The sequence below is a fragment of the Phytophthora ramorum genome, assembly GCF_020800215.1.
Source record: "Phytophthora ramorum isolate Pr-102 chromosome Unknown Phyram_PR-102_s0004, whole genome shotgun sequence".
In the NCBI taxonomy this organism is placed as follows: domain Eukaryota; phylum Oomycota; class Peronosporomycetes; order Peronosporales; family Peronosporaceae; genus Phytophthora; species Phytophthora ramorum.
The window spans coordinates 692012-704287 of NW_027150650.1; the positions used below are offsets into that span (position 1 = coordinate 692012).

Genomic DNA, 12276 nt, shown 5'->3' on the forward strand with positions numbered 1-12276 from the left:
CACGCAGAACACCACCTCCTTCATGACCCCGTACAGGAACGCTGTCACGACGTCGAGTTGGTCGAGGGGCCAGCCGAAGTACTTGGCGATCGCGATGATCATGCGCAGCGTCACGTACTTGACCACGGGCGAGAACGTTTCCGTGTAGTCGATGCCGTACTTCTGCTTGAAGCCCTTGGCCACGAGGCGCGCCTTGTACTTCTCGATCGAGCCGTCCGCTTTGCGCTTGATCTTGAACACCCACTTGGTGCCGATGGCGCGCTGGCCGCTGGGCAACTTGGCAGCTCGAAACACACCACGCAGTCGCATCGACTTGAGCTCCGCGCGGATCGCCTTGCGCCAGTGCACTTGATCCGGACCGTTCACAGCCTCTTGGAACGTCGTCGGCTCCGATAGATCGGCTGCTGCTTCCACAGCGTTGGCACTGGCACGCCAAAACACTGGAGGCGTCGAGTCGTCGTCTTCATCTTGGTCCCCAGACTTTTCTTCTTCGTCGGGTTCAGCTCGGCGCGAGGAGGATACATCCGGCGCACTTGCTTCTTCTAAGCCAGCTCGGTGGCGAACGGGGCGCGATCTTCTGGCAGTGTCGTCGTCACCACTCGGTCGGCTCTTGCGCTTCCCCGCCTGCTTGAAGCTCACTTGGCGCGGTCCATCGTTGTCGTCCAGGTCGAGCGCGTCCAGGTCCAGCGCAGCATCATCGACGTCTTCATCCGAAGTATGCGTCGAAAGTCCAAAGGCCGACTCATCGAAGTTGACATCGCGACTGACAACCACCTGCCCCGCCTCGATGTCATAAAGTCGATACGCCTTGGACACTTCTTCGTAGCCGAGGAACAACCCGGCGCGAGCCTTGGGGTCCCACTTGCGCCGCTTTTCCTTCGGCGTCAGGATGTACGTCTGGCATCCGAACACACGCATGTGCTTCACACTTGGCTTGGACTTGTACACGATCTCGAATGGAGTCTTGTGCTCCACCTTGGGTGACGGCAGGCGGTTCTTCACGTAGATGGCCGTCATGGCCGCCTCAGCCCAGAAACACTTGTCCAACTTGGCGTGATGCAGCATGCTGCGGCCGATCGTGACGATGGTCCGGATTGCGCGTTCTGCCGTGCCGTTGGTCTGGTGCGCGTACGGAACCGTGGTTTGCTGCTCGATGCCTTCGACTTCGTAGAAGGCCTTGAGCGAGTTGGTCGCGAACTCACGAGCTCCGTCGTGCCGCACAAACTTGACCTTCTTGCCGAACTGCGTCTGCACCTTCGTGACGTACGTCTTGATGCAGTCTTCGCTCTCCGACTTGACACGCAGGCAGAACCCCTTCATGCATCCGCTGGCTTCGTCCACGATCAGCAGCAGATACTTGCTGCCACCCAGAGACTCTTCTTCCATGGGGCCGCAGATGTCGAAGTGGAGCAGCTCGAACGTGTCGTAGCGACGCTTGTCACGGTTGCTTGGGAACGGCTTCTGGACCATTTTCCCTTGCTGACAGCCGCGACACACGCTTGGTCCACTCGACTTGGAAGGTGCCTTCGCGTCCTTGATCATGTCGTTGTCGATCATCTTGCGAAGCACCTCCACCGGAGCGTGACCCATACGCGCGTGTAGGTCGACCGTCTTGCCACTGGTCGCCGCATTCGCCGATCGCTGAGGCGTCTGGAGCCAGTAGAGGCCATCCACGAGGTTCGCCGCCGCCACCACTTGCTTGGAGGCCTTGTGCGCAACGCGCATCTGGGTGCCGTCGAACACGACTTGGAACAGACCACTCTTGTTGATCTGTGGCACGTACAGCGCGTTCTTGATCTCGATATCGCGCTCGTCGCCGTTGGGCAGAACCACTCGTTCCACGATAGTCCCCACACCCATGATGGCCGCCTTGTTGCCGTCGGCCACCGAAAGTTCGCCCTCGTTTCGCTCAATCAAATGGGCGAACTTGGCCTTGTCGTTGCAGATGTGGTGCGTTGCGCCGCTGTCGATCGCCCACATGCCGAGCATATCCTTGCCCGTCGAAATGCCACACTCCAGTGAGACCGCGAACGCCACTCGATCATAGCCGTAGCCGTAGTCGTAGTTGGCGTCGTCGTTCCTCCACTGGGCATTGTTGGCCCCGCGTCCACGGCCATTGCCATTGCCGCCGCGTCTTGGGCCCCGATTCTCGTCCTTCTGCTTGGTCCAGCACTTGTCAACCGTGTGCCCCAATTTCCCGCAGTACGTGCACTGGCGAGACTCTCGGTCGGTGTTGAACGCCTTGGCCGCGTCCTCCATCTTCACCGTCGCCGTCTTCTCGCCTTGCCGCTTGATGTGCTCATTCGTCAGCACCTTCACGACGTCTTGCGATCGCAGCTCAGCGCTGCTCATCTCCAAGTTCAGCACGACGTTCTCGTAGCTCTTGGGGAGACTGCGCAACAGGCAGATCGCCACGTCCTCGTCCTCCATCTTGGCGCCGATGCTGCTGAGCTTGGCGCTGATGTTGAGGACCTCGTTGCAGTGATGCAACACGTTCCCGCCTTCCGACATCTCCATGCTGAAGAGTTGGCGCTTCAGGTAGATGCGACCAGCCTTCTGCGAACCACCGTACAGCGTCTTCAGGCGCGTCCACGCAACCCACGCTTCCTCGCAGTCGTCGACCACATGGTGGTAGTCCGCGTCCATGTGGAGCAACATCAGTCCGAACGCGATGTTGCTCGACTTGACGTACTCGTCCTTGGGCCGCGAGTCCGTGAAGCTCGGTGTCGTCTCTCGGTTCACGACATGCCACACCGACTTGGTCAGGAACACGCCACGCATGTAGCGGTTCCACGTCGCGTAGTTGTCTCCGTTGAACTTGTCGATGGAGACCTTGGTGGAGGCGTCGTGGGCAGAGGACATGGTGCTTGGGCTCATAACCTGATGGAAGGTATGGATCTTGACACCGTGAAGCTTGACGGAGCGGAGGGAGGGCAGCACTCTGGGCGAGACCGGAGCGGAGACTGGAAACCACTTGAGGGGTAGAACGAAGATTCGAAAGTGATTGATTGAGGTCTTTAGCTCGCTAGCCTTCTCGCTACTCTAGACCTACTGGATACACACTACTTGATTCTTTACTGGATACTGAGTTACTTCAGCCAATGAGAGAGCGCCACGTCGAAGCCCATCTTGTACCTACAATCTTGTACCCACAGGTGGCGTAATCGACAGTGGCGTAATCGGCGGTGGCGTAATCGGCGTGGGTTCGGATTGGACCGGTTCGGGTTAACCGGTTCACGGTCAACAACCGATACCAAACCGGTAACCCTCCATACCCTCAATAGTGGACGAAGACCACCCGGACCACGTATGCAAGCTCAAGCGGTCGCTGTACGGACTGAAGCAGTCGCCGCGCATGTGGAACCAGACCATCGATGACTTCATGCTCAAGCTGGGGTTGAAGAAGTGCGAGTCCGACCACTGCGTGTACCTGAAGCGTGACGGCCAAGACATGATCTTCGTGGCGCTGTACGTCGACGACTTGGTTCTCGCCAGCAGCAACGACGAGCTGTTGGAATCGACCAAGCACGCGTTTAGCAAGCGGTTTGAGATGACGGACCTCGGCGAGCTGGAGTACTTCCTCGGGATGGAGATCAAGAACGACCGCGACTCCGGAAAAGTGACGGTGCGGCAGACCAAGTTTCTCAAGTCCATCCTGACCAAGTTCGGCATGCAAGACAGCAAGCCTGTGAAGACGCCGCAAGACCCCGGACTCAAGCTGACCAAGAACATGTGTGAGGGTGGCTGCCAGCATGAAGACACGATGAAGAACGTGCCGTATCGGAGTGCCGTCGGTGCTCTCATGTACTTGATGGTGGCAACGCGTCCGGACCTGACTGCTGCAGTGGAAGTGCTGAGCCAGTTTGCAGCGGACCCGTGTCCGACGCATTGGCAAGCCCTCAAGCGTGTGCTGCGGTACCTCCAAGCGACGCCTACGCATGGAATCGAGTTCTCACGAGAAGACAGCCTTGGTATGTGCGGATATTCGGATGCGGACTGGGCCGGCGACATCGAGTCAAGACGGAGCACAAGCGGCTACGCGTTCATGATGAACGGCGGATGCATCAGCTGGAGGAGCAAGAAGCAGCGGACCGTGGCGCTGTCTTCAACGGAGGCAGAGTACATGGCGCTATCGGAGGCGACACAAGAGGCAGTGTGGCTCAAGGTGTTCCTGTGCGAGCTCGGCGAGATGGCAAGCGATGAAGCGGTCAAGATCTACGAGGACAACCAAGGCTCCATCGCGTTGGCCAAGAACCCGCAGTTCCACACGCGCACCAAGCACATCGACATTCGCTACCACTTCGTGCGCGAGAAGGTGGAAGACGGTCAAGTGGTGCTGCAGTATGTGTCGACAACCGACATGCTGGCGGACATAATGACGAAGGCGATCACTGCAGTGCAGTTCAGTGTGCTTCGGAGCAAACTCGGGATCCAAGGTGCAATCGCTGTCGAGTCGAGTGGGAGTGTTGTCAAGAAGGCGCCTCGGGCAGCTGCCGTATACCGGTAGGATACCGGTATGACCTTCACTCAGTGGGACCGCAATCATTCCTGTGTTGACGGGACGCTGATGATGGGACGCGGGACACTGATGATGGGACGCTGTTTACGCTACGGGGATTACGGGACACGTGGGTACAAGATTGTGGGTACAAGATGGGCATCCACGTGGCAGTCGCTGATTGGCTGAAGCAACTCAGTATCCGGTAAGGAATCCAGTAGAGTGTATCCAGTAGAGAATCCAGTAGGCTTAGAGGTAGCAAGGGAGTTTGCGAACTAAGGACCTAAATCAATCACTTTGCATTTTGCCATCAAGCGACCAAGCCTTTTGGTTCTTGAGCAGCGAGTCACACTCCGAGTCGCACGCCTCCTTCCACTTGGCTGCGTCGCTGGATTCCATCGCCGACTTGAACGTGGTCGGCATTTCTCCCACTGAATCCACGACGTACGCAGCTTCGAAGTCTTGACTTTCTTGAGCCGCAGCCGACATCTCGTCCAGAGTCTGGTGTCGACTCTGCGACGCATACCGCTTGGCACTTGGAACGTCTGTAGCTTCCTCCAGTGACTGTGTCCGCGGGTGTCGCTTGTTGCCGGGCCCGAAGTCTTCGTCCCGCGCAGCTTCTTCCTCTTCCTCTTCCTCTTCTTCGTTGTCGTCTTCATCCGACTGCGACGAATCTTGATCCGTCGTCTCTTCATCTTGAATGACCACCACCTCCCTCTGATGGTAGTCACGTCTCCCACTGTCGAAGACGTCTTCCATGAACTGCGCGTCGCGGCTCACCAGCACGCGACTGTTCTCCAGTTCTTCGAATCGATACGCTTTCTCGTGCTCCGAGTACCCCAGGAACCGACAGCGCACCGACCGAGCGTCGAACTTGGTGCGCTTCGCCTTCGGCACGTGCACATACGCGTGGCAACCGAACACTTTCAGGTTCGCCAGCAGCGGTTTCTTGCCCGTCCAGACTTGGTGCGGAGACTTGTCGTGGCTGACGGCGCGTGTCGGACACCGATTACGGAGAAACGTAGCCGTCATCACCGCTTCGCCCCAATACGTCTTGGGTAAGCCGGCATGTTCCAGCATGCAGCGCGCACACTCCACCAACGTCCGGTTCATCCGCTCGGCGACTCCGTTCAGCTGAGGCGTGTACGGCGGAGTGAACTTCTGCACGATACCGCGGTCCGCACAGAACTTGGCCATCGCACCGGAGGTGTACTCGCCACCGTTGTCGCTCCGGAGTGTCTGCACGCGCTTGCCGGTCTGAGTTTCAGCAAACGCCACAAACTCCGCGAACTTGGCAGCCACCTCGGACTTGTTCCTCAGCAAGTACACGACGCAGAAGTGCGACTTGTCGTCGATGAACGTGACGAAGTAGCGCTTGCCCCCAAACGTTGGCGTCTGCATGGGGCCGCACACATCGCTGTGAACCACCTCCAGCACGTGCTTCGCGCGGTTCGGGGACGACTTCATGTAGCTCACTCGCGTTTGCTTGCCGAGTGCACACCCGTCGCACAGCTCCCACTGCTTCACCGACGTCATGTTGATGCCAACACCGTAGCTCTTCTTGACGATGGCGTCTAGACCGCCATGGCCAATGTGACCAAGTCGGAGGTGCCAGAGGTACGACGTGGTGTCCCCTTGGCGATCCTTCGAACTTGCCGCATTGGCCTCGTCAGGCATCATCGGAGTCATGCACAGCTTGAACAGCCCTTTGCCCTCACGAGCGCCGAGCTGCCACTTGAGACCCTTGTTGTCCGCGAAGCACCCGTCGCTCTCGAAGGTCACTGGCCCGACGTCCTTGGTGAAACGGCCGACCGAAAACAGGTTGCGCGACAGTTTCGGGATATGCCACACATTCGTGAGCACACCCTTCTTCATGCCGCGCGGCGTCTTCATCGACATGACAATGTCGCCGGTCCCCACCGCCTGAACCACACCGTCGTCCGCGAGATGCACGTCCACCGGAGCCATCTTCTTGTAGTTCCGCATGTACTTGCTGGAACTCGTCATGTGCTGCGTCGCACCCGAGTCGACCAGCCACATGTCACTCGGCTTGGCGGCACTGCTCGTACGACCAACCGAGAAAAGGTAGTCGCCAGGATCTTCTTCGTCCTGCGCGACGTTCGCACGCTGCGACCGATATCGCTCAGCGTCGTTGTGGACCCGCGAGGGACACTCCGCGATCCAATGTCCTTGTTTGCCGCAGTTGTGGCACGCTCCGGTCTTCTTCACCGGTCGGCCCTTGCGCTTGTTGTCTCTCGTCATGAACGCTTGACCTTGGCCGTGCGCGGCTCCGTCGACGCCGCCGCCACCTTGTTCCTTGCGCTTCATGTCCTCATGCAGCAGCCGAGACGTCACGAGTTCCCACGACAGCGAGTCGGCTCTCGACTCCAACGCCGTGATCAGGAACTGGTACGACTCGCTCAGACTGCCCAGAAGCGTGATCACCAAGTCGTCCTCGCTGACCGGAGCGCCAACCGCGTCGAGCTGCTCCGCCAGCGTCTTGAGCTTGTTGATGTGCTCCAGCACATCATCACCTTCGTCCATCATCGTCGTGAAGAAACGCCGACGAAGAAAGAGCTTGTTGGCCAAACTCTTCTTCTTGAAGTGTCCTTCCAGTCTTGACCATGCATCATGCGCGTCCTTGGCCGAGCGAACCTATCATTCCCATTATCCTGCACTACTTCTTGTCGAAAGCAGCCTCGGACTCCTGGCTGGTTAGTTCCGCACGCGTTAACTTGCCTTCGGCGATCTCCAATAACTCGTGCTCCCGGAAGATCGTCCTCATTATCCACTTGTAACGCCGCCAGTCCTTGTCATCCCAGCCGTATGGCAACCCTTCAGTCTTCGTCTCGCTGTTCATCCTGCTGAGCTTAAAACACGAGTCCTCTTGGGCTCATAACCCTGTTGGAAATCGGATCCTGTGTAGTCTAGATAACTAGCGGTGAGGAAGGTGATGTGAGCTGGGTCTTGAGAAAGCGGAACTGCTGTATTCTACCACCAGGCCCTTTCCTGGTGGTTACGCCTACAGCTACCTCTCTTGATTTTTCTCATGTAACAACCCCCGTGGGCCGAGATATGCAGGTGGCTCAGTATAGCCACTTCAACATGCACCATCCCCGGGTTGGGATTTCAACGGTTCGAAGCTGTCGAGCTCAGGTAATCACAATGAACTGATTTTTTTTTTTAACTCGTCTTTTTATACAATATCGATCTTTTTCTAGGACTCAGGTGTTATTTTTGACCAATCAGCTATTTTATTTTCAGCTGGCTTTTTTTTGGTAGACATCGGAGGATACAGCAAGCACCCCACGAGCAAATGACGAGCACGACTCGTGAGGTTTTTCCGCGAGCAATAAAACCTTACGAGCAGTGCTCGCGAGGTTTTTCAATTCGACCTCACTGATCACTTTTGGGGGGGGAGCACGAGAATATCAGGTGCATTTGCTCGTTCTCCGGCGCTTCAATTGGGTGTAAAAGACCATTTTTTAATTGGCCGTTATTCAGCGACGATCTTCTGCAGGCGTAAGTAAAATATAATCCCGCTTTCCAGCAAGTCCGTCCGCCCCAGCAAGTCCCCGCTCCTGACGTCATGGTACTGACCCGGGCCCAGGCGAAAGCAGAAGCGGAAGCTCAAGCTGCGCGAGGCGACGAAGACGATCACGTTGAAGACATATACGACCGCCCAAGCGCCGACGCTGAGTACCCTGATGATGAGACCGAAAACATGACCGAAGGGCCAAGTCGCGACACCGCGTCGGCGTTAGTGGTGGCAGAGAAACCAGGGGCGAACATTTTCCCTGGTATTGAAGAACACCTCGAGAAACTGGCGGGGTTCTTTCTCGCGCAAACGCGATATCTTGTGGAGGGGCACGCGATGCTGCAGTCCCAGCAAGAAGGGCAGAGTAATGTCCAGAGCGCCGCTCTAATGGCCATTCAGGGCTCGACCGAAACCTGCATCAAGCAGCTAATGGATCAGCAGCTTGCAATAGCTGGTCAGTTCCAGGAAGAGCTGATGGCGACTCAATCGGCCATCTGTGAACAGCTTATGGCGATGCAAGCGCAAGCTGGAGAGCAGATCAAAACGTCTGTGACGGAGAAGCTCTTCAATGCGCTGCGTGAAATGCAGTGTGAGTCCCATGCGCTAATATTCTCCCTAGCGAATAGAGTCAATCTACTGGAGACTCAGCTGGCCGCCAAAATGGACGACATCTTCCAGATACTTACATCTCGGATCCAGCAGCTCGTCGAGGAGCAGACGGCGGTACGGCAGCACGCGAGCACCGCTTCCGAGAAATCTGTCGAGCACGTTTTTGAGCTTTTGGAGAAGTCCATGACAGGCATAAACGCCCACGTGGAACAATCGCTAGAAAGGGGTTTACAAGTCGCGCGCGATGAACTAAGGCAAGAAGTATGTGCAAGCGCGGTGATCTCAACTGGAGAGTCAGCACTCGACGCGGTTAAGCATTTAGTGGCGGCTGAGGCAATAAAATCAGAGCGACGTATCGAGGCACAAGTGCAGAGAGGACTGACGTCCTTCCAGACTGATATACAACTTCAAGTTCAACGCCAAGCAGACGCAACTTCCATTCTGCGGGATCAGTTCCAGCAGCACTGCGATCGTGCTCAATTAAAGCAAGGGTCAGTAGGTGAGGGACTTCGCAGTGACGACGCAAAGGAACTTGTGCGAAAGGAGGTGGACGAGTGCATGACTACTTTGCAGCGCCAATTCCATGCCGTGGAACTCCAGGCCGTGGAACGCGAGCGACAAGCTGAATTACAAGCGAATGAAACGGAATTGCGTCAATTGCAGGCCGTGGAGCACGCACGTGAAGCCGAATTGCAAGCGAAAGAGGCTGAAGTAAATCATGGTGTGACAGAGGTGATTGGAGAGCGTCTTCGGGATCCTGCAGCCGATATCTTGGCAGAGATCAAGCAATCACTGGAGAGAAGCGTGAAGACGATAATTGAACTCATCAGTGTTGCTGTCGATGGCTACGCGCAGACAAAGGAGGAGATTAAGACAGAGATTGAAAATCGTGGCAGCGTTAGTGAAGATGATGGAGATGAAAATTACGATGAATTGTCGGAAGAAGATCACTACGCACAACAGCGAATGCGGGACGCCCTCATTAGGGCTCAAGCTGCAAGCACATCACCGATGCCTTCACTCCGCCCTCATTAGGGCTCAAGTCGCAAGCACACCACCGATACCTTCACTCGTTGTGCATGTGGAAGGACCACTGCTTCAAGATGGCGAGCGTTTTAGGAACAAATACAATCACCATGGATTTCCACCAGCAGTGCAAGGTCGTGCTACGCCATCTCACCGTGTTTGTGGCGGTCGCAGAGGTGGTGGTCGCAGTGGGAGAGACTGCTGATGTCCTGAAGACCGCTGGAGAACCTCACCGTGGAAATGATACCGAGTCTGCGGAGGTGGCGAGCTGGAATGGAGGTCGTCGTCAGACCGTCGTCTAAGAAAACGTCCCTGAACTCAAGCAGGAAGGCTGTTATCGCGGTGCCAGCGGTGATAAACTCACCGTGAGAAATATACCATAGTTGCCGAGGTGGTTGTGTCATGCGAGACGAATACGAGGATAAGACGAAATAAACGTAAAGCATATGGTCACACAAAAAACATATATTAAACACAGTGAACGTGAAACTACGAGTTCGTGAAACTACGAGTTCTCATTCTACTCCTCGTTCAAGCTGAAACTCGTGCTCGACATGAAGCCAGCCAAGATATCATCAGAGAAATCATCCTCCATGTCCCAATCCAGATCCAGAGGGTAAATGAAGCAGGAGGGCGTGTGCTCGCGGTGTTTCCCCCTTTTGATCGCCTCACACTGCAGTAGATCCACAAATTCGTCGTTGCGGTTCAGGAACGTGGCCATGTCGATGTTGTGTTGCGACAAATTGGTACGTTGTGACGTAACCATACTTCCGCTAACGCTGAAGTCCCGCTCAATCTGGCATGATGATGCTGGGATGGCAAAGAGCACTTTCACTGCACGCGGTAGGAAGATGTAGTATTTGCGGTGCTCAACTCGCCGCCAGAATGACAGAACCGATTCAGGTGCACCTGACTCCGACCGTTCCACCTCAATTGGGTCGTATTTCCAGCGATCCAGCTCTTCGTCCACGCGTCGCCGCATTTGATTCACAGTGACGGCCGCTGATCTGCGCGGGGGAAGGGGCAAACATTGCCTCGAGCTCACTATAAAACGGGGTGGGACTTGGAGGAGGTGGCTCGACTGCATCACTTGGATCCGCTACATCGTTCAGCAAGGTGTGTAGCCGATCGCGAATATGCTGATGCACTTTGTCCCTCTTATCGCAGGCCTCACGTATTCCAAACCCTTGCTGTTTGCAGACCAGCAGGATGACGGCGTTTAGGTTCAATCTCGGGCTTTTGAAAATGGGATGCAGTCTCTGCTGCATCTCAAATACATACGAAGTTTTTGCCATCTTGGTGTCGTCGTAGTAGCGGCTGAAGAAGCGTTCATCAAACGCATCACGGAGTAGTAGTCGGGTAGACTTCGCAAGTGGTGTGAGCTCGTTCGGTTCAATCCAACGAGGGTTCTTGTCGGTGCTGAGGTAATGTCGAACAGGTTTTTCGTTGTTTAGGTCAGTCAATCGAAGCTTGTATAGCATCATCAGCACGTCCACTTGATTAGGTGCCTCAGCTTGACATGCCCGTTTAAGCTCTGCTACAGGACCCAGGACAGACAGCACATGGCTTAAGTCCTTTTCTCGACCGGCAAGCGGAAACACAGGTGGGCGAGTCTTATCTCGCACTGCCTTCCGCGCGCGCTCTGCAAACCATTCTTCAAGCGCCGGCCACTTTTCCAGAACTCGCCGGATAGCGTTGGTGATACTCAGAAATCGGGCGGAGGAATAGTTCAGCAAGCGCGTTGTGGAGGTCTCGGTCCTCGAGTTGCATAGTGCTTCGAAGAGATCACCCGTTACTTCGACCGTGCGTACTTGGTAGATGGTTGTAGTTAGCTGCGTAATTAATTCAGTCATCTCTGGGTTCTCCTGTTTTTTCTTGTCGTTCATACCACACGCAGAGCGAGTTGCGGCATGAGCCATATGTGCCATGCACCACTCCCATCGTAGCTGTAGTTCATCCGTCAGTAGACACCTCACATCGGAGCCCTTGTCGCTCGTGGCACCGTAGAAATTCGAAGTAGTCAACCGGAAGTCCTCCAAAGCGCGCTTCATCCATAACAAAAACGGCCTTCTGATACCTTTGTCACGATCACCGTATGAGGGACTAAACTTGCGCGTGCCCAGCAGCAAGGACCTGAACTGCCAATTCCTGTCAATTAGGTAGACACGTAGGCCAAGGTACTTCTTCGACGTCGTTTTGCAAGTCCAAAAGTCTGCCATCATCGTGAAGTTCGGGTACACCTCTTTGTTGCTCTCAAAAAACTCGGTGATCTCCTTCCTCGTGGAGGAGTACAACTCGATGATAGTTTCACCGATTCGCTCCGCAGTTATGATGACCTTCATCTCCTCCTTCTTAACGAGGGCCTCTAGCAACTTGGACTCCTCGTACTCACATATACACAGCGGCAAGTTGTGGTTGATGATCCGAAGCGTTTCCAGGAGAACGTTCAAACGTGTTGGATTCCGCGCGTACATCGTCGACGATCGCAGGTGCTCGATCTCTACTTCACGTTTTCGTTTTGTCTTGCCTTCCTTCTTGGTTTTCGGCGATTCGAGGTGGTGGACTAGACGTAGATGCTTAACAGCGGCGGAGGTCCTTCCCTTTG

The 12276-nt window shown here is 55.6% G+C and overlaps 1 protein-coding gene across 1 annotated transcript; it reads left to right on the forward strand.

Annotated features, from left to right (window-relative positions):
• Positions 1-8087: 8087 nt before the first annotated feature.
• On the forward strand, positions 8088-9680 carry KRP23_4877 (uncharacterized protein; the record flags this gene model as incomplete). The annotated part of the gene is made up of 1 exon (XM_067889885.1): positions 8088-9680. The coding sequence occupies one exon, from the start codon at positions 8088-8090 to the stop codon at positions 9678-9680; it is 1593 nt and encodes a 530-aa protein (XP_067746479.1).
• Between the last annotated feature and the right edge of the window lie 2596 nt (positions 9681-12276).